The 21425-nt window shown below is 38.7% G+C and overlaps 1 protein-coding gene across 1 annotated transcript in view; it reads left to right on the plus strand.

Annotated features, from left to right (window-relative positions):
* The window catches only part of LOC147361871 (ATP-binding cassette sub-family C member 4-like), a 448560-nt gene that overhangs the window by 181385 nt on the left and 245750 nt on the right, over nucleotides 1-21425 (plus strand). The window contains exon 13 of the mRNA XM_086328628.1: nucleotides 3763-3987. Within this exon, the coding sequence (XP_086184754.1) occupies nucleotides 3763-3987 (225 nt within the window). The remainder of the gene's footprint in view (nucleotides 1-3762; nucleotides 3988-21425) is intronic.

A 21425-nucleotide genomic window follows, 5' to 3' on the forward strand; every position in this document is an offset into this window, starting at 1 on the left:
TAATAAAGGTGAAGCTGGTTTGTGTATAGAAATGCAAGAGATTTATGGGTATTTATTTTGTTTCTTGAAAGCTTACTGAATTCACTAATGAGCTTTAGTAGTTTTATGGTAGTGGCTTTAGAAATTTCTGTGTATAGTATCATGTCATTTGCAAACAATGAAAATTTTATTTTCCAATTTGGATTCCTTTATTTCTTTTTCTTCTCTGATTGCTGTGGCTAGGACTTTAAAAGCTATGTTGAATAAGAGTGGCAAGAATGGACATCCTTTTTTTGTTCCTGATCTTAGAGGAAATACTTTCAGCTTTTCATCATTGAGTATGTTAGCTGTGGGTTTGTGGTATATGGCCTTTATTTTGTTTAGGTAGGTTCCCTCTATTCCCACTTTCTGCAGAGTTTTTATCATAAATGGATGTTTAATTTTGTTGAAAGCTTTTTCTGCATCTATTGAGATGATCATATGGCTTTTATTCTTCAATTTGTTAGTATAATATATCACATAGATTGATTTGCATATACTAAAGAGTCCTTGCATCCCTGAGATAAATCCCACTTGATCATGGTGTATGATCTTTTTAATGTGTTGTTGGATTTTATTTGCTAGTATTTTGTTGAGGATTTTTGTTCCTATGTTCATCAGTGAGATTGGCTTGTAATTTTCTTTTTCTGTGGTATCTTTGTCTGGTCAGCCAGACAAAGGTCCTGGACTGATGGACAAGGCCATCAGGTCCTGGGAAGCTTTTTGGGAAGTTTTTACTCACAGTTTCAATTTCAGTACTTATGATTAGTCTGTTCATATTTTCTATTTCTTCCTGGTTCAGACTTCAATCTTGGAAGGTTTTACTTTTCTAAACACTTGTCCATTTCTTCCAGGTTGTCCACTTTATTGGCATATATTTGCTTGTAATAGTCTCTCATATTTCTTTGTATTTCTTTAGTGCCCATTGTAACTTTTTCTTTTTCATTTCTAACTTTGTTAATTTGAGCCCTCTTCCTTTTTTTCTTGATAAGTCTGGTTAAAGGCTTATAAATTTTGCTTATATTTTTGATGAACCAGCTTTTAGTTTCATTGATCTTTTCTATTGTATTCTTTGTCTCTTTAATTTCTGCTCTGATATTTATAATTTTTTCTCTTCTCCTAACTTTGAATTTTGTTTGTACTTCTTTCTCTGGTTGTTTGAGGTGTAAGGTTAGGTTGTTTATTTGAGATTTTTCTTGTTTCCTGAGATAAGATTGTAGTAGTATAAACTTCCCTCTTAGAACTGCTTTTGCTGCATCCCATAGGTTTAGGATCATTGTGCTTTCATTTATCTCTAGGTATTTTTTGAGTTCCTCTTTGATTATTTCAGTGATGCATTGGTTGCTTAGTAAAGATATTATTTAGCTTTCATATCTGTGTGATTTTTTTTTTTTTACAGTTTTTTCCCTTGTAGTTGATTTGTAATCCATAATGTTGTGGTTGGATAAGATGATTGATATGATTTCAGTTTTCTTAAATTTACTGAGGGTTGCTTTGTGGCTCAGCATGTTAGCTATCCTGGAGAATGTTCCATGTACACTGGAGGAGAATGTGTATTCTGCTGCATTCAGATAGAATGGTCTAATGTGTCACTTTAGGCCTCTGTTTCCTTATTGATTGTTCTGTCTGTATGATCTGTCCATTAATGTAAGTGGAGTGCTAAAGTCCCCCACTATTCTTGTGCAAATATTGACTTCTCCTTTTATGAAAAGACAACCCACAGAATGGAAGAAAATATTTGCAAATGAAGTGATTGATAAGGGATTAATCTTCAAAATATATAACAGCTCATGCAGCTCAATAGATAAAAAGAACCCAATCAAAAAATTGGCAAAGGTCTAAATAGACATTTCTCAAAAGAAATATACAGATGGCCAAAAAGCATGTGAAAAGATGCTTAACATTGTTAATTATTAGAGAAATGCAAATCAAACTGCTATGAGTTGTCACCTGACACCAGTCAGAATAACCATCATCAAAAAGTCTGCAAATAATAAATGCTGGAGAAGATGTGGAGAGAAAGGAAACCTCCTACACTGTTGGTGAGAATGTAAATTATACAGTATGGAGATTCCTCAAAAAAACTAAAAATAGAACTACCACATGATCCAGCAATCCCTCTACTGGTCACATATCCAGAGGAAACCATTATTTGAAAAGACACATGCACCTCAGTGTTCATTGCATCACTACTTACAATAGTTTTGAAGCAATATAAAAGTCTATTGACAGAGAAATGGATAAAGAAGATGTGGTATGTATATACAATGAAATATTACTCAGTCACAAAAAAGAATTAAATAATACCATTTGCAACCACATGGATGGGCTTAGAGATTATAATACTGAGTGAAATAAGTCAGATAGAGAAGGACAAATATCATATGGTATCAGTTATATGTGGAATCTAAAAAAATGATATAAATGAACGTTGTTCCAAACAGACTTCAAAAACAAACTTTTGGTTTTCAAAGGGGAAAGGCAGGAGGAGGAATAAATTAGGACTTTAAGGTGAACATATACACACTACTATATATGAAATATATATTAATAATTAACAAGGACCTACTGTATAGCATTGGAGAAGGAAATGGCAACCCACTCCAGTGTTCTTGCCTGGAGAATCCCAGGGACGGGGAAGCCTGGTGGGCTGCCGTCTATTGGGTCGCACAGAGTCGGACACGACTGAAGTGACTTAGCAGCAGCAACTGTATAGCGTGGGGCTTCCTACGTGGTTTATTGGTGAAGTATCCACCTGCTAATGCAGGAGATGCAGGAGATGTGGTTTGGATCTCTGGGTCAGGAAGATCCCCTAGAGGAGGAAATGGCAACCCGCTCCAGTATTCTTATCTGGAGAATCCCATGGACAGAGGAACCTGGCAGGCTACAGTCCATAAGGCTGCAAAGCATCAGACAGTGAGCAGAAAGCACTGTGTAGCACAGGGAACTCTACTCAATAATCTGTGATAACCTATATGGGAATATAATCTGAAAAAGAATAGCTATATGCATAACTGAATCACTTTGCTGTACACCTGAAACTAACATAGCATTGTAAATCAACTGTGCTTTATTGTGCCAATAAAGGTCCACATAAACAAAGCTTTGGTTTTCCAGTAGTCATGTACAGGTGTGAGAGTTGGACTGTAAAGAAGGTTGAGCACCTGAAACTAACATAGCATTGTAAATCAACTATGCTTTATTGTGCCAATAAAGGTCGACATAATCAATGCTTTGGTTTTTCCAGTAGTCGTGTACAGATGCGAGAGTTGGACCATAAAGAAGGTTGAGCACTGAAGAATTAATGCTTTCAAACTGTGATTCTGAAGAGAGCCCCTTTGACTTTAAGGAGATCAAAGCAGTCAATCCCAAAGGAAATCAGTCCTGAATATTTATTGGAAGGACTGATGCTGAAGCTGAAGCTCCAATCCTTTGGGCAACTGATGCAAAGAGCTAACTCACTTGATGCTGGGAAAGATTGAGGGCACAAGGAGAAGGGGGTGACAGAGGCTGAGATAGTTAAATGGCATCACTGACTCAATAGACATGAGTTTGAGCAAACTCCAAGAGATAGTGAGGGACAGGGAAGCCTGGCATGCTGCAGTCCATGGGGTCACAAAGAATCAGACATGACTTAGCAAGTGAACCACAACAAAAATTAAATTTAAAAAAAGTGAAGTTTGTGATAAGAAAAACTGGTATGGCTTATATTTCTAATTAAGGTTTCTTTTCCTTTCCTTTTAGGAAATCTTCAGAGTACTATTACCAACATATTTTGAGGATTTACTTACTTACTTTAAAAACTATGATCCCTCTGATTCTGGGGCTTTGTTCAAAGCCTATGGCTACACTGCTGTACTGAATGTCTGCTTTTTAATTTTGAACATTCTGCACAACTTTTTCTTCTATTACACTCAGCGTATAGGAATGAGATTAAGAGTAGCCATGTGCCATATTATTTACCGCAAGGTAAGTGTCATTTGGTACAAAAGTTTGTACATCCTCTGAAGAATCAGAAGCATATTGGGAAAGTTTTCTGTAGATTAAAAATTTTGTTGCTGTGTCATTTACTTCTTACCAGAGATACTTGATATTTGTTTCAAGCCAGTTTGTTGTTGTTTGAGAAAACTTTACCAATATATAATGAAAAGTTTTGTTTGGAGATCAGACCAGGGCTGCATTTGATAACTTTTATGTATAGGCTGGTGCATAATACCCACTAAACTTATACTGAAATCTAATTAAAAATTAGGTATCAAAATTATCAAACTGATTTTCAATGTTTCTTGCCTAAATTTTATTGTGGTATTCATGGAAATTTTGTTGTTTTTCATTTAAACCTTCATTTACATCAAAGTCATGTTTAAAAGTGAGTTCAGTGATTGGACATATAACATTAAATTTAGGAGAAAAATATGTTTTTAATAAAATAAATGATTATATTTTAAATGATGCATCTAGTCACATTTAATATAATTGTGCTTATTAAATAAAAATAGAAGTGAAATCTGTGCCAAATTAGATTTACTCATGCTATTCTGTAGTTACTATTGTTTTTGATAATGTTAAAGAAAATGGTTGAGTGTTTGGGAAAAAAATTGAAATTTTAATTTGTTTTTAGCAATTTTAGAGGGTATTTATGTTGCTATTCATTGAAGTTATTAATGCAATATTTGGGGGTTTTGTTTAGTATGCATTATAGCAGCTTTAATAAAATCTGGTTTGATGTTTCTAGTGTTTTTGTATTGAGAAATGCTATAAAGTTATTTTATATTTTACTCTAGTCTTATCTAGTATCAGATCAGATCAGTTACTCAGTCATGTCCGACTCTTTGCGACCCCATGAATCGCAGCACGCCAGGCCTCCCTGTCCATCACCAACTCCCGGAGTTCACTCAGACTCACTTCCATCGAGTCAGTGATGCCATCCAGTCATCTCATCCTCTGTCGTCCCCTTCTCCTCCTGCTCCCAGTCCCTCCCAGCATCAGAGTCCTTTCCAATGAGTCAACTTTTCACATGAGATGGCCAAAGTACTGGAGTTTCAGCTTCAGCATCATTCCTTCCAAAGAAATCCCAGGGCTGATCTCTTTCAGAATGGACTGGTTGGATCTCCTTGCCGTCCAAGGGACTCTCAAGAGTCTTCTCCAACACCACAGTTCAAAATCACCAATTCTTCAGCGCTCAGCCTTCTTCACAGTCCAACTCTCACATCCATACATGACCACAGGAAAAACCATAGCCTTGACTAGACGGACCTTTGTTGGCAAAGTAATTTCTCTGCTTTTGAATATGCTATCTAGGTTGGTCAGAACTTTCCTTCCAAGGAGTAAGCGTCTTTTAATTTCATGGCTGCAGTCATCATCCGTAGTGATTTTGGAGCCCAGAAAAATAAAGTCTGACACTGTTTCCATTGTTTCCCCATCTATTTCCCATGAAGTGGTGGGACTGGATGCCATGATCTTCGTTTTCTGAATGTTGAACTTTAAGCCAACTTTTTCACTCTCCACTTTCACTTTCATCAAGAGGCTTTTGAGTTCCTCTTCACTTTCTGCCATAAGGGAGGTGTCATCTGCATATCTGAGGTTATTGATATTTCTCCCGACAGATATCTTTACAAATGAACTGCCACAAATGTCATGTGCTGGAGAGCTCTTGTTAAATGAGATCTTAGATATCTCTTTGTCCTGGGCTCTTTGATTTTAGAAAATCCTTATTTAACCACGTTGTATACTTCAAATTTTCTGAGAGAGTAGATTATAAATGTTTTCACTGCAGACACAAAAAGATAGCTATACAAGGCAATGGATATGTTAACTGTTTTAACTATAGTAATCATTTCCCAGTGTACATTTATGTCAAACATCTTGCTGTGCACATTAATATATATATATTTCATTAAAAATAAAATCCTCATTGACAGATAAAACCAATCAATTTAAATGAAAACAAGCACTTCTTTTACTTGGTTGCTACTTATCTAGAGCTTCTATTTTTTAGGAATACTTTTCTCAGCCAATTAAAGATATCTTTCTTCATCCTTTTTTGAGCAGAGTCTTGTTAATCTTTGGGCTATGTGAACCTGATTAATGGACCTAACATTCCAGGTTCCTATGCAATATTGCTTTTTACAACATTGGATTTTCCTTTTACCACCAGACACATCCACAATGGGACATTGTTTTCACTTTGGCTCAGCCTCTTCATTCCTTCTGGAGCTATTTCTTCGCTCTTCTCCAGTAGCATGTTGGGCATCTACTGACCTGGGGAGTTCATCTTTTAGTGTCAAATCTTTTTGCCTTTTCATACTGTTCATGGGATTCTCAAGGCAAGAATGCTAAAGTGGTTTGCATTTCCTTCTCCAGTGAACCACGTTTTTTCAGCTGAGCTGTTTCAAATCCTAAAAGATGATGCTGTTAAAATGCTGCACTCTGTATGCCAGCAAATTTGAAAAGCTCAGCAGTGGCCACAGCACTGGAAAAGGTCAGTTTTCATACCAATCCCAAAGAAAGGCAACGCCAAATAATGTTCAAACTATGGCACAATTGCACTCATTTCACATGCTTGCAAAGTAATGCTCAAAACTCTCCAACCTAGGTTTCAACAGTACATGAACCAAAAGCTTCCAGATTTTTAAGCTAGATTTAGAAAAGGTAGAGGAACCAGACATCAAATTGCCAACATCCATTGGATCATAGAAAAAGCAAGAGAATTCCAGAAAACATCTAGTTCTGCTTCATTGACTACACAAAAGCCGTTTAATTTGTGGATCACAACAAACTTTGGAAAATTCTTAAAGTGATGGGAATACCAGAACACCATACCTGCCTCCTGAAAAACCTGTATGCAGGTCAAGAAGCAACAGTTAGAACCAGACATGGAACAATGGACTGGTTCCAAATTCGGAAAGGAGTACGTCAAGGCTGTATTTTGTCACCCTTGTTATTTAACTTCTATTCAGAGTGCATCATGCAAAATACCAGGCTGAATGAAGCACCAGCTGAAATCAAGACTGCTGGGAGAAATAGCAAAAACCTCAAATATGTAGATGACACCACCCTTATGGCAGAAAGCAAAGAGAAACTAGAAAGACTCTTGACGAAAGTGAAAGAGAGGAGTTAAAAAGCTAGCATAAAACTCAGCATTCAAAAAACAAAGATCATGGCATCCAGTCCCATCACTTCATGGCAAATAGATGGGGAAACAATGGAAACAGTGACAGACTTTATTTTTGGGGGGGCTCCAAAATCACCACAGATGGTGACTACATCCTTGAAATTAAAAGATGCTTGTTCCTTGGAAGAAAAGCTATGACCAACCTAGATAGCATATTAAAAAGCAGAGACGTTACTTTACCAACAAAGGTCTGTCTAGTCGAAGCTATGTTTTTTTTTTTTTTTTTTTTTCCAGTAGGCGTGTAGGCATATGAGAGTTGGACCATAAAGAAAGCTGAGCACCAATAATTGATATTTTTGAACTGTGGTGTTGGAAAAGACTCTTGAGAGTCCCTTAGACTGCAAGGATATCAAACCAGTCAATCCTAAAGGAAATCAATCCTGAATATTCATTGGAAGGACTGATGCTAAAGCTGAAACTCCAACACTTTGGCTACCTGATGTGAAGAGCTGACTTATTGGAAAGGACTCTGGTGCTGGCAAAGACTGAGGGCAGGATAAGGGGATGACAGAGGATGAGATGCTTGGATAGCATCACCAACTCGATGGACATGAGTATGAACAAGCTTTGGGAATTGTTGATGAACAGGAGAACCTGGTGTGCTGCAGTCCGTGGGGTTGCAAAGTCGGACATGACTGAGCAATTGAAGAACAGCAACAAGTGTGAAAATGGGGGCCCTGGCATGTCACTGTCAGTCATAGACTGTAGCTGCTGCTGCTGCTGCTGCTACTGCTGCTAAGTCACTTCAGTAGTGTCTGACTCTGTGTGACCCTGTAGACGGCAGCCCACCAGGCTCCTCTGTCCCTGGGATTCTCCAGGCAAGAACACTGGAGTGGGTTGCCATTTCCTTCTCCAATGCATGAAAGTGAAAAGTGAACGTGAAGTCGCTCAGTTGTATCTGACCCTCAGTGACCCCATGGACTGCAGCCTTCCAGGCTCCTCCATCAATGGGATTTTCCAGGCAGGAGTACTGGAGTGGGGTGCCATTAAGTCACATCAAATGTGTCTGACTCTCTGTGACCCCGTAGATGGCAGCCCACCAGGCTTCTCTGTCCCTGGGATTCTCCAGGCAAGAATACTGGAGTGGGTTGCCGTTTCTTTCTACAATGCATGAAAGTGAAAAGTGAAAGTGAAGTCGCTCAGTCGTTTCCAACTCTTCGCGACCCCATGGACTGTAGCCTACCAGGCTCTTCTGTCCATGGGATTTTCCAGGCAAGAGTACCGAGTTGCCATTGCCTTCTCCACATAGACTGTAGAACATAGGCTAATTTGTTCCTAGGTGATGGGGAAATGCAACAATGCCCATACACTCCAGTCAAGCATCTTCCTTGTCCTCCATCATCATTTTTGTTATTCTGTTGCACCTTCTACCATTTAGAAGGTGAATACTCAGGTTTCCCTACAAATTATCTAGAAGTCTGTCTTTGCAGATAATGTTTAACTCCCATAACTAAATAAACAAATAGAAAATTTCACCAGAAGTGCACTATGAAAATCTTATATTAGCTGTGAGGTGGTGTTTTGCTCAAAGTTTACTCTTTGATGCACGTGTAAGCCATTGTCCACCTGGTTTTCTTCCTCTTCGCACTAGTGTTTGGAGTGTTACCTTTGAGAAATTGAACCCTTCCTGGCATGCCGCTTGAAAGTGAAAGTGACAGTCTTAGTTGCTCAGTCATGTCCAACTCTTTGCGACTCCATGGACCGTAACCTGCCAGGCTCCTCTGTCCATGGAATTCTCCAGGCAAGATTACTTGAGTGGGTTGCCATGCCCTTCTCCAGGGGAGCATGTTGCTTACAAGAAAGTAAACATTTGCCAAAGGCATTAATTTGCCTACTTGATTAGCCTTAAGGAATTGTTTCTTTTTCCATCTTTTAGAAATTTTTATATAATATTTAAAGATTACACTCCATTTACAGTTATTATAAGATATTGGCTGTATTCCCTGTGTTGTACTACATATCGTTATAGGCTACCTTACTCCCAATAGGTTGTACCTCCCACTCCCCTATCACTATATGGCTCCCCCACTTCACTGGTAACCACTAGTTTGTTCTCTGTATCTGTGAATCTATTTCTCTTTTGTTTTATTCACCAGTTTCTTATATTTTTAGGCTCCAATTATAAGCAATATCATAAAGTATTTACCGCTCTCTCTCTCTCTGACTTGTTTGATTTAGCATCGGTTCCATTCATTTCAGTCACTTAGTCGTGTCTGACTCTTTGCGACCCCATGGACTTCCAGGGCTTCCAAGCACACCAGGCTTCCCTGTCCATTACCAACTCCTGGAGCTGGCTCAGACTCATGTCCATCGAGTCCGTGATGCCATCCAACTATCTCATCCTCTGTCATACCCTTCTCCTCCCACCTTCCATCTTTCCCAGCATCAGGATCTTTTCCAACGAGTCAGTTCTTGGCATCACGTGGCCAAAGTATTGGAGTTAGAGCTTCAGTATCAGTCCTTCTAATGAATATTTAGGATTGATTTCCTTTGAGATTGACTGGTTTGATCTCCTTGTAGTCCAAGGGACTCTCAAGAGTCTTCTCCAACACCACAGTTTAAAAGCGTCAGTTCTTCGGTGCTCAGCTTTCTTTATAGTCCAATTCTCACATCCATACATGACTACTGGAAAAACCATAGCCTTGACTAGATGGACCTTTGTTGGCAAAGTAATATCTCTGCTTTTTAATATGCTGTCTAAGTTGGTCATATCTTTTCTTCCAAGGAGCATGTGTCTTTTAGTTTCATGGCTGCAGTTACCATCTGCAGTGATTTTGCCCACCTGCCCCGCCCCCCCCAAAAGGTATGTGGATGGATACTTAGGTTGCTTGCATATCCTGACAATTGTAAATAATGCTTATATGAACATTGTGGTACATGTATCTTTTTTGAAGTAGTGTTTTTGTTTTTTTGGATATATCACAGGAAGTTGAATTGTTGGGTCATGTGGTAGTTCTGTTTTTAGTTCTTTGACAAGCCTTCATACAGTTCTTCATAGTGGCTGTCCAATTTACATTTTAACCAATAGTGTATGAGTGTTACCTCTCCTCCACATCCTTACCAGCATTTGTTATTTATGGTCTTTTTGATGAAAGGCATTCTGACAGGTCTGAGGTGATATCTCATTGTGGTTTTGATTCACATTTCCTCATTGGAAAAATGTCTATTTAGTTCTTTCTGCCTATTTTTAATAGGGTTGTTTTTTTTTGAAGTTCTGTTATATAAATTGCTTATATATGTTGGATATTAATCCCATATAGGTCATATCATTTACAAATATTTCCTATGATTTAGTATCTTTTCTTTTCATTTTGTTGATGATTTCTTTCTCCAAGTGAAAGTTTTTAAGTTTAGTTCTGTTCTAGTTGTTTATTTTTGCTTTCATTTCCTTTACTTTAAGAGAGAACCCCAAAATACACTGCTTTTGTTTATGTCAAAGAGTGTTCTGCCTATATTTCCCTCTAGGAATTTTATAGTATCTGGTCTTACATTCAGGGCTTTAATACATTTTGAGTATATTTTTGTATATGGTATTAGAGAATGCTTTAATTTCATCCTTTTAAATGTAGCTCCAGTTTCCCCAGACCTTTATTGGTAAAGTAATGTGTCTGCTTTTTAATATGCTGTCTAGGTTTGTCATAGCTTTTCTTCCAAGGAGCAAGTTACATTTAAAAATAACCAAACTGATCACTTGAATCACAGCCTTGTCTAACTCGGTGAAACTATGAGCCATGCCATGTAGGGCCACCCAAAATGAATGGGTCATGGTCGAGAGTTCTGACAAAATGTGGTCCACTGGAGAAGGGAATGGAAAAACACTCCAGCATTCTTGCCTTGAGGACTCCATGAAGATATGAAAAGGCAAAAAGACAGGACACTGGAAGATGAACTGTCCGGGTCAGTAGGTGCCCAATATGCTACTGGAGAAGAGTGGAGAAATAGCTCCTGAAGGAATGGAGAGGCTGAGCCAAAATGAAAATGACACCTAGTTGTGGATGTGACTGGTGATGGAAGTAAATTCTGATGCTGTAAAGAATAATATTGCATAGGAACATGGAATGTTCTGTCTATGAATCATGGTAAATTGGAAGTAGTCAGATAGGTTATGGCAAGAATAAGCATCAACATTTTAGGAATCAGTGAAATAAAATGAGCTGGAATGTGCGAATTTAATTCAGATGAACATTATATCTACTATTGTGGGCAGGAATCCCTTAGAAGAAATGGAGTAGCCATCATAGTCAATGAAAGAGTCTGAAATGCAGTACTTGGATGCAGCCTCAAAAATGACAGAATGATTTCTGTTCATTTCCAAGGCAAACCATTTAATATCACAGTAATCTAAGTCCACACCCCAAACAGTAATGCTGAAGAAGCTAAAGTTGAATGGTTCTGTGAAGACCTACAAAAACTTCTAGAACTAACACACAAAAAAGATGTCCTCTTCATTATAGAGGATTGGAATGCAAAAGTAGGAAGTCAAGAGATACTTGTAATAACAGGCAAATTTGGCCTTGGAGTACAAAATGAAGCAGGGCAAAGGCTAACAGCATTTTGCCAAGAGAATGCAGTGGTCATAGCAAACACCCTCTTCCAACAACATAATAGACAACTCTACACAAGGACATCACCAGATGGTCAATACCAAAATGAGACTGATTATATTCTTTGCAACTGAAGACGGGTAAGCTCTATACAGTCAGCAAAAATAAGACTGGGAGCTGACTGTGGCTGAGTTCATGAACTCCTTATTGCCAAATTCAGACTTAAATTGAAGAAAGTAGGGAAAACCACTGTGCTATTCAGGTATGATTTAAATCAAATCCCATATGATTATGCAGTAGATGTGGCAAATAGATTCAAGGCATTAGATCTGACAGATACAGTGCCTGAAGAACTATGGATGGAGGTTCATAACGTACAGGAAGTGGTGATCAAAATCATCCTCAAGAAGAAGAAATGCAAAAAGGCAAAATGGTTGTCTGAGGAGACCTTACAAATAGCTGAGAAAAGAAGAGAAGTGAAAGGCAAAGGAGAAAAGGAAAGATGTACCCATTTGAATGCAGAGTTCCAAAGAATAGCAAGGAGAGATAAGAAAGCTTTCCTAAGTGATCAGCTCAGTTTAGTTCAGTTGCTCAGTCGTGTCCAACTCTTTGTGACCCCATGAATCGCAGCACGCCAGGCCTCCCTGTCCATCACAAACTCCCGGAGTTCACTCAGACTCACGTCCACTGATTCAGTGATGCCATCCAGCCATCTCATCCTCTGTTGTCCCCTTCTCCTGCCCCAAATCCCTCCCAGCATCAGAGTCTTTTCCAATGAGTCAACTCTTTGCATGAGGTGGCCAAAGTTCTGGAGTTTCAGCTTTAGCATCATTCCTTCCAAAGAAATCCCAAGGCTAATCTCCTTCAGAATGGACTGGTTGGATCTCCTTGCAGTCCAAGGGACTCTCAAGAGTCTTGTCCAATACCACAGTTCAAAAGCATCAATTCTTCAGCGCTCAGCTTTCTCACAGTCCAATTCTCACATCCATACATGACCACTGGAAAAACCATAGCCTTGTCTAGACAGACCTTTGTTGGCAAAGTAATGTCTCTGCTTTTGAATATGCGATCTAGATTGGTCATAACTTTCCTTCCAAAGAGTAAGCGTCTTAATTTCATGGCTGCAATCACCATCTGCAGTGATTATAGAACCCCCAAAAATAAAGTCTGACAGTTTCCACTGTCTCCCTATCTATTTTCCATACGTGATGGGACCAGATGCCATGTTCTTTGTTTTCTGAATGTTGAACTTTAAGCCAATTTTTTCACTCTCCACTTTCACTTTCATCAAGAGGCTTTTGAGTTCCTTTTCACTTTCTGCCATAAGGTTGGTGTCATCTGCTTAACTGAGGTTCTTGATATTTCTCCTGGCAATCTTGATTCCAGCTTATGCTTCTTCCAGTCCATCATTTCTCATGATGTACTCTGCAGATAAGTTAAATAAGCAGGGTGACAATATACAGCCTTGACATACTCCTTTTCCTATTTGGAACCAGTCTATTGTTCCATGTCCAGTTCTAACTGTTGCTTCATGACCTGCATATAGGTTTCTCAAGAGGCAGGTCAGGTGGTCTGGTATTCCCATCTCTCTCAGAATTTTCCTAAGTGATCAGTGCAAAGAAATAGAAGAAAACAATAGAATGGAAAGATAGAGATCTCTTCAAGAAAATTAGAGACACCGAAGTTGGGCATAATAAAGAATAGGAATGGTATGGACCTAACAGAAGCAGAAGATATTAAGAAGAGGTGGCAAGAATACACAGAAGAACTATACAAAAAAGATCTTAATGACCCAGATAATCATGATGGTGTGCTCACTCACCTAGAGCCAGACATCCTGGAGTGTGAAATCAAGTGAGCCTTACTTAGGAAGCATTACTACAAACAAAGCTAGCAGAGGTGATGGAATTCCAGTTGAGCTACTTCAAATCCTGAAAGATGATGCTGTGAAAGTGCTGTGCTCAATATGCCAGCAAGTTTGAAAAATTCAGCAGTGACCACAGGACTGGGAAAGTCAGTTTTCTTTCCAATCCAAAAGAAAGGCAATGACAAAGGATGTTACAACTACTGCACAATTGCGCTCATTTCACATGTAACCAAAGTATTATTCAAAATTCTCCAAGCTAGGCTTCAGCATATATGAACCAAGAATTTCCACATGTACAAGCCAGATTTAGAAAAGGCAGAGGAACCAGAGATCAAATCGCCAACATCCGTTGGATCATAGAAAAAGCAAGAGAAACCAGAAAAAACATTTACTTCTGCTTCATTGACTACACTCAAGCCTTTTACTTTGTGGGTCACAACAAACTCTGGAAAATTCTTCAAGAGATGGGAATACCAGACCACCTTACCTGCCTCCTGAGAAACCTGTATGCAGGTCAAGAAGCAACATTTAGAACCAGACATGGAACAGTGGACTGGTTTCAAATTGGGAAAGGAGTGCATCAAGGCTGTACATTGCTACCCTGCTTATTTAACTCATATGCAGAGTACATCATGTGAAATGTTGGGCTGAATGAAGCACAAGCTGTAACCAAGATTGCAGGGAGAAATATCAATAACCTCAGATATGCAGATGACACCACCCTTATGGCAGAAAGCAAAAAGAAACTAAAGAATCTCGATGAAAGTGAAAGAAGAAAGTGTAAAAGTTACCTAAAACTTTCAAAAAACGAAGATCATTGCCTTCAGTCCCATCATTTCATGGCAAATAAATGAGGAAACAATGGAAACAGTGACAGACTTTATTTTCTTGGGCTCCAAAATCACTGCAGATGGTGACTGCAGCCATGAAATTAAAAGATGCTTGCTTCTTGAAAGAAAAGCTATGATCAATCTAGACAGCATATTAAAAAGCAGAGGCAGTACTTTACCAACAAAGGTCCATTTAGTCAACTATCATTTTTCCAGCAGTCATGTATGGATGTGAAATTTGAACCATAAAGAAAGCTGAGTGCCAAAGTATTGATGCTTTTAAACTGTTGTGTTGGAGAAGACTCTTAAGAGTCCCTTGGACAGCAAGGAGATCAAACCAGTCAATCCTAAAGGAAATCAGTCCTGAATATTCACTGGGAGGACTGATGCTGAAGTTGAAGCTCCAACACTTTGGCCACCTGATGTGAAGAACTGACTTATTGGAAAAGACCCTCATGCTGGGGAAGATTAAAGACAGGAAGAGGAGACAACAGAGGACGAGATGGTTGGATGGCATCACTGACTTGATGGACACGAGTTTAAGCAAGCTCTAGGAGTTGCTGATGGGCTGGGAAGCCTGGTGTGCTGCAGTCCATGGGGTCACAAAGAGTTGGACACAACTGAGTGACTGAACTGTCCAATTTTCCCAGCACCACTTATTGAAGAGACTGTGCTTTCTCCATTGTGTATTCTTGCTTCCTTTGTCTTAAATTAGTTGACCCTAAGTGTGTGGGTTTATTTCTGGGCTCTCTATGCTGCTCCATTGATCTATGTGTCTGTTTGGGTGCCAATATCATACTCTTTTCCCTTGGGCTTCCCTTGTGGCTCAGCTGGTAAAGAATCTGCCTGTAATATGGGAGACTTGGGTTTGATCCCTGGGTTGGGACAATCCCCTGGAGAAGGGAAAGGCCACCCACTCTAGTATTCTGGCCTAGGGAATTCCATGGACTGTATAGTCAATGGGGTCACAAAGAGTTGGACATGGCTGAGTGACTTTCACTTCACTTTCATACTATCATTTTGATTACTATAGCTTTGTACTATGGTTGAAGTCAAGGAATGTGATTCCTCCAGCTTTGTTCTTCTTTTTCAATTTTGTTTTGACTATTTGTGTCATTTGTTTTTCCATACAAATTTTATATTTTTTTGTTCCAGTTCTGTGAAAAATTCCATTGGTAATTTGATAGGCATTGCATTGAATCTGTAGATTGCCTTGGTATGGTCATTTTGACAATACTGATTTTTCCAACCCAAGAACATGATATATCTTTCCATCTGTTTTGTTATCTTCAATTTCTTTCATTAGTGTCTTATAGTTTTGGGGGTACCGGTCTTTTACCTCCTTAGGTAGGTTTATTTCTAGGCATTTTAGCCTTTTTGATGCAGTGGTAAATGGGATTGTTTCCTTAATTTCCCTTTCTTATACTTTGTTAATAATGTATAGAAATGCAGCAGATTTTTGTACATTAAGTTCATATCCTGAAACTTTACTGAATTCACTGATGAACTCTAATAGTTTTCTGGTAGTGTCTTTATGATTTCCTATGTATAGTATCATGTCATCTACAAATAGTGATAGTTTGACTTCTTCCTTTCCAATTTAGATTTTTTGTATTTAAAAGATTGTCTTTTTACAAAGTCAGGAATTGCTGAGGTAAAATCATAGAGGTAATGTGGATTTCCAGAAACATCATTCAGTCGTGTCTAACTCTTTGCGACGCCATGGACTATACAGTCCATGGAATTCCCCAGGCCAGAATACTGGAGTGGGTAGCTGTTCCCTCCTCCTGGGGATCTTCCCAACCCAGGGATTGAACCCAGGTCTCCCCACATTGCAGGCGGATTCTTTACCAGCTGAGCCACCAGGGAAGCCCAAGAATACTGTAGTGGGTAGCCTATCCCTTCTCCAGGAAATCTTCCTGACCCAGGGATTGAATTTGGTCTCCTGAATTGCAGGTGAATTTTTTACCAGCTGAGCTACCAGGGAAGCCCCTCCAGAAACATAGGAGAGAGAGAGTTCCTCATGCACTTTCATGCATCTAGAATCCTGCCGAGGTGAAGAAATAAGACATTTCTTTTTTGTAGGTTACAGGTGGGCTGATTCTTTAGGGCAAAAGCTGCTGCTGCAGAGCAGCTTTAGAAGGCCCATCTGAATATTGCTGGTTTATGCTGAGGCCCTACTTGCTCTTCCCTAGCCCTGGAAAGAAATCAGATTGAGTGATAGAAATGGAATGGCTGCTAAACTTATAGTCATAGTTTGTATTGTTGAATGATCTTGTGGGATGTATGATATATAGAAAATGACTTGTCTTTTAATTGCCTTTTAATAACTGTGGTAAAATAACTTTTGGCTTTTGATCATTGATTTTATAAAAAATTGCAACAACATATACAGAACAAAATTTACAGTTTTAACTCTTTTTAAGTGCAGCATTTATTTCCAGTTTTTTTAAGGAATCTCCACACTGTTCTCCATAGTGACTGTACTAGTTTGCATTCCCACCAACAGTGTAAGAGGGTTCCCTTTTCTCCACACCCTCTCCAGCATTTACTGCTTGTAGACTTTTGGATCGCAGCCATTCTGACTGGTGTGAAATGGTACCTTATAGTGGTTTTGATTTGCATTTCTCTGATAATGAGTCATGTTGAGCATCTTTTCATGTGTTTGTTAGCCATCTGTATGTCTTCTTTGGAGAAATGTCTATTTAGTTCTTTGGCCCATTTTTTGATTGGGTCATTTATTTTTCTGGAGTATGGGGCCATGGTGGTTAAAAGATTTACAGTTAACCCAAAAGGACAAGATTCACTTCTTTTCTTTGTAGATTTCCAATCCTCTGATATTCCAAGTCACCTTTTATTAGCCCCTCAATATGACTCAATAAGACAAAAGTTTTTCTTATGAGAATTCAGGCTTCTAGAGTTTTTCTTTTTTCTATGTTTATAGAGCAAGTACTTTGTATGTCTTTTGGCATTTGGGAATTTTCTCTTCATTTCCTTATTTTTTTCTTTGGGAGTATTAATGTGTCTCTAATTGCCATATAAGAGCTCTTTATGTGTGTAGGATATTATACTTGTTTGACACAGCATTCAAGTATTTTTTCCAAGTTTCTCATTTGCTGTTTATTTTGGTTCACACACTTTTTGAAATACAATAATTTGATATCTTTTTTTTTTTTTTTTGCAGACAAAGATATAAATCTTTTTCTTTTTGCCTAATTTCTTATTCGACATTCTCCTGAAGAGCTTCAGGATGTCCATGAATCTTTCAGAAATGTATCTTAAATTAGATGTACATATAAGAGTATAAAATATACAAATAAAGTAGGTTCAATTTCCCTTTTATGGATTCTTATATACTTTGGTGTGTAGTTTTCTTTTCCAGTATAGTATAAGTTGGGTAGTAAGATAATCCTTCTCTACGTAAACATTTCCAAGCTGTTTTAAAGAGCACTGGCAATTACAAAGAAGTTACAGATTTGAATTGCAGAATTAGAGTGCAAGCAACTAATTAATAAAAAAGATTTAGAAGATAAAAAAAAATAAGTGCAGCATTTAGTGACATCAGGTACATTCACATTGTTGGGGAGTTATCACCATTATGCATCTCCAGAACATTTTTATCTTCCCCAAATCTACAACCATTAAAAAATAAGTTTCTACTCCCCTCCCTTCACCACCATCACCATTCTACTTCTCTTTCTGAATGTCACTACTCCAGATGCCTCATATATATAAGTGAAAACATATAATGTCCGGATTATGTCACCTAGATTAGTGTTTTCAAGGTTTATCCATGTTGTATCAGGTGTAAGAATTTAATTCCTTTTTAAGACTGAATGATATTTAATGATAGGTATGTACAAATAGCTGTGAAAAGAAGAGAAGTGAAAAGTAAAGGAGAGATATAAGCATCTGAGTGCAGAGTTCCAAAGAATAGCAAGGAGAGATAAGGAAGCCTTCCTTAGTGATCAATGCAAAGAAATAGAGGAAAACAACAGAATGGGAAAGACTAGAGATCACTTCAAGAAAGTTAGAGATATCACGGGAACATTTCATGCAAAGATGGGCTCGATAATGGACAGAAATGGTATGGACATAACAGAAGCACAAGATATTAAGAAGTGGTGCCAAGAATACACAGAAGAACTGCACAAAAAAGGTCTTCATGACCAAGATAATCACGATGCTGTGATCACTCACCTAGAGCCAGACATCCTGGAATGTGAAGTCAAGTGGGCCTTAGAAAGCATCACTACGAACAAAGCTAGTGGAGGTGATGGGATTTCAGTTGAGCTATTTCAAATCCTGAAAGATGATGCTGTGAAAGTGCTGCACTCAATATGCCAGCAAGTTTGGAAAATTCAGCAGTGACCACAGTACTGGGAAAGGTCAGTTTTCATTCCAGTTCCAAAGAAAGGCAATGCCAAAGAATGCTCAAACTACCGCACAATTGTACTCATCTCACACGCTAGTAAAGTAATGCTCAAAATTCTCCAAGCCAGGCTTCAGCAATACATGAACCGTGAACTTCCACATGTTCAAGCTGGTTTTAGAAAAGGCAGAGGAACCAGAGACCAAATTGCCAACATTCACTGGATCATGGAAAAACCAAGAGAGTTCCAGAAAAACATCTATTTCTGCTTTATTGGTTATGCCAAAGCCTTTGACTGTGTGGATCACAATAAACTGTGGAAAATTCTGAAAGAGATGGGAATACCAGACCACCTGATCTGCCTCTTGAGAAATTTGTATGCAGGTCAGGAAGCAACAGTTAGAACTGGACATGGAACAACAGACTGGCTCCAAATAGGAAAAGGAGTATGTCAAGGCTGTATATTGTCACCTGCTTATTTAACATATGCAGAGTACATCATGAGAAACGCTGGACTGGAAGAAACACAAGCTGGAATCAAAATTGCCAGGAGAAATATCAATAACCTTAGATATGCAGATGACACCACCGTTATGGCAGAAAGTGAAGAGGAACTTAAAAGCCTCTTGGTGAAAGTGAAAGAGGAGAGTGAAAAAGTTGGCTTAAAGCTCAACATTCAGAAAACCAAGATCATGGCATCTGGTCCCATCACTTCATGGGAAATAGATGGGGAAACAGTGGAAACAGTGTCAGACTTTATTTTTCTGGGCTCCAAAATCACTGCAGATGGTGATTGCAGCCATGAAATTAAAAGACGCTTACTCCTAGGAAGGAAAGTTATGACCAACCTAGATAGCATATTCAAAAGCAGAGACATTACTTTGCCAACAAAGGTCTGTCTAGTCAAGGCTATGGTTTTTCCCGTAGTCATGTATGGATGTGAGAGTTGGACTGTGAAGAAAACTGAGCACTGAAGAATTGATGCTTTTGAACTGTGGTATTGGAGAAGACTTTTGAGAGTCCTTTGGACTGCAAGGAGATCCAACCAGTCCATTCTAAAGGAGATCAGTCCTGGGTAATCTTTGGAAGGAATGATGCTAAAGCTGAAACTCCAGTACTTTGGCCACCTCATGGAAAGAGTTGACTCATTGGAAAAGACTGTGATGCTGAGAGGGATTGGGGGCAGGAGGAGAAGGGGACGACAGAGGATGAGATGGCTGGATGGCATCACCGACTCGCTGGACGTGAATTTTAGTGAACTCCGGGAGGTTGTGATTAACAGGGACGCCTGGTGTGCTGCAATTCATGAGGTCACAAAGAGTCGGGCACGACTGAGCAACTGAACTGAACTGAACTGAACTGATGTACAATATTTTGTGTATTCATCTGTTAATAAACATATGGGTTGTTTTCCTCTTATATCTATTGTGAATAGTGCTGCAATGAACATAGGTAAACAAATATCTGTTCAAGGTTGTGCTTTCAGTTCTTTTGTGTACATTCCCAGTAGTGGAAATGTTGTGCTATATACTAATCTTATTTTTAATTTTTTGAGAAACTACCATACCGTCTTCCATCATGGCTACATAATTTTATATTTTCTACTTGATCACTGATTTTTCTCTTTAACTTGAGAACTAAATGAAAACTTTTCATGAATTCTGACATTTTGTTTGGATCCGTGGCTCCAGTTGGTGGTCCACTGAAACATCTCACAGTGGTCACTTCAGATTTCTGATCTCTAGGGCATATTTTGGAACTTTTTTTTTTTTTTTTGCCAAATAAAGGAATCGTGTAAAACAAGCTATTTTTTTGTAAAGTCAGGCATTAAAGGACATAAATTCCTCACCAGAATATTATTTTGAACATTATTCTCTGCTCATTTTATTGTATATTATTTTAAAACATTTTTAAAAGAATTTAATAAGTATTTATTTTTGTCTGTGCTGGGTCTTTGTTGCTTCGTATGGGCTTTCTCTTGTTGTTTCTCTTCTTGAGGGCTGCTCTCTAATTGCAATGTGCAGATGGTTTCTCTTATTGTGGAGATGGCTTCTCTTATTGCAGAACACAGGCTGTAGGGTACTCAGGCCCAGTAATTGTGGTGCACAGGCTTAGTTGCCCTGAAGCATGTGGGATCTTTCCAGATAAGGAATCAAAGCTGTGTCCCCTGCACTGGCAGCAGATGCTTTACCATGGAACCACCAGGGAAGTCCTCCGCTTATATTGGAATGAGGAAACTAAGGTCAAAGTTCTTAAATGATTTCTCATATGGTATTAATGATTGATTCCAAATTCCCTAATTTATAGTCCAAGTCCTCTAATTTCTTGCTTTAAGGCAGTTTCTCCACTCTCATCTAGTTAGGCTCAAATTTACTTTATTTTGCTCTTAAGTCTAAACCTCGGAGAAGGCAATGGCACCCCACTCCAGTACTTTTGCCTAGAAAATCCCATGGATGGAGCAGCCTGGTAGGCTGCAGCCCATGGGGTCGCTAGAGTCGGACACGACTGAGTGACTTCACTTTCACTTTTCACTTTCATGCATTGGAGAAGGAAATGGCAACCCACTCCAGTGTTCTTGCCTGGAGAATCCCAGGGACGGGAAGCCTGGTGGGCTGCTGTC

The sequence above is a fragment of the Bos grunniens genome, chromosome 12 (genome assembly GCF_055505025.1).
Source record: "Bos grunniens cultivar Pamir isolate PY7600 chromosome 12, Bosgru_T2T1.0, whole genome shotgun sequence".
NCBI classification, from domain to species: Eukaryota; Metazoa; Chordata; class Mammalia; order Artiodactyla; family Bovidae; genus Bos; species Bos grunniens.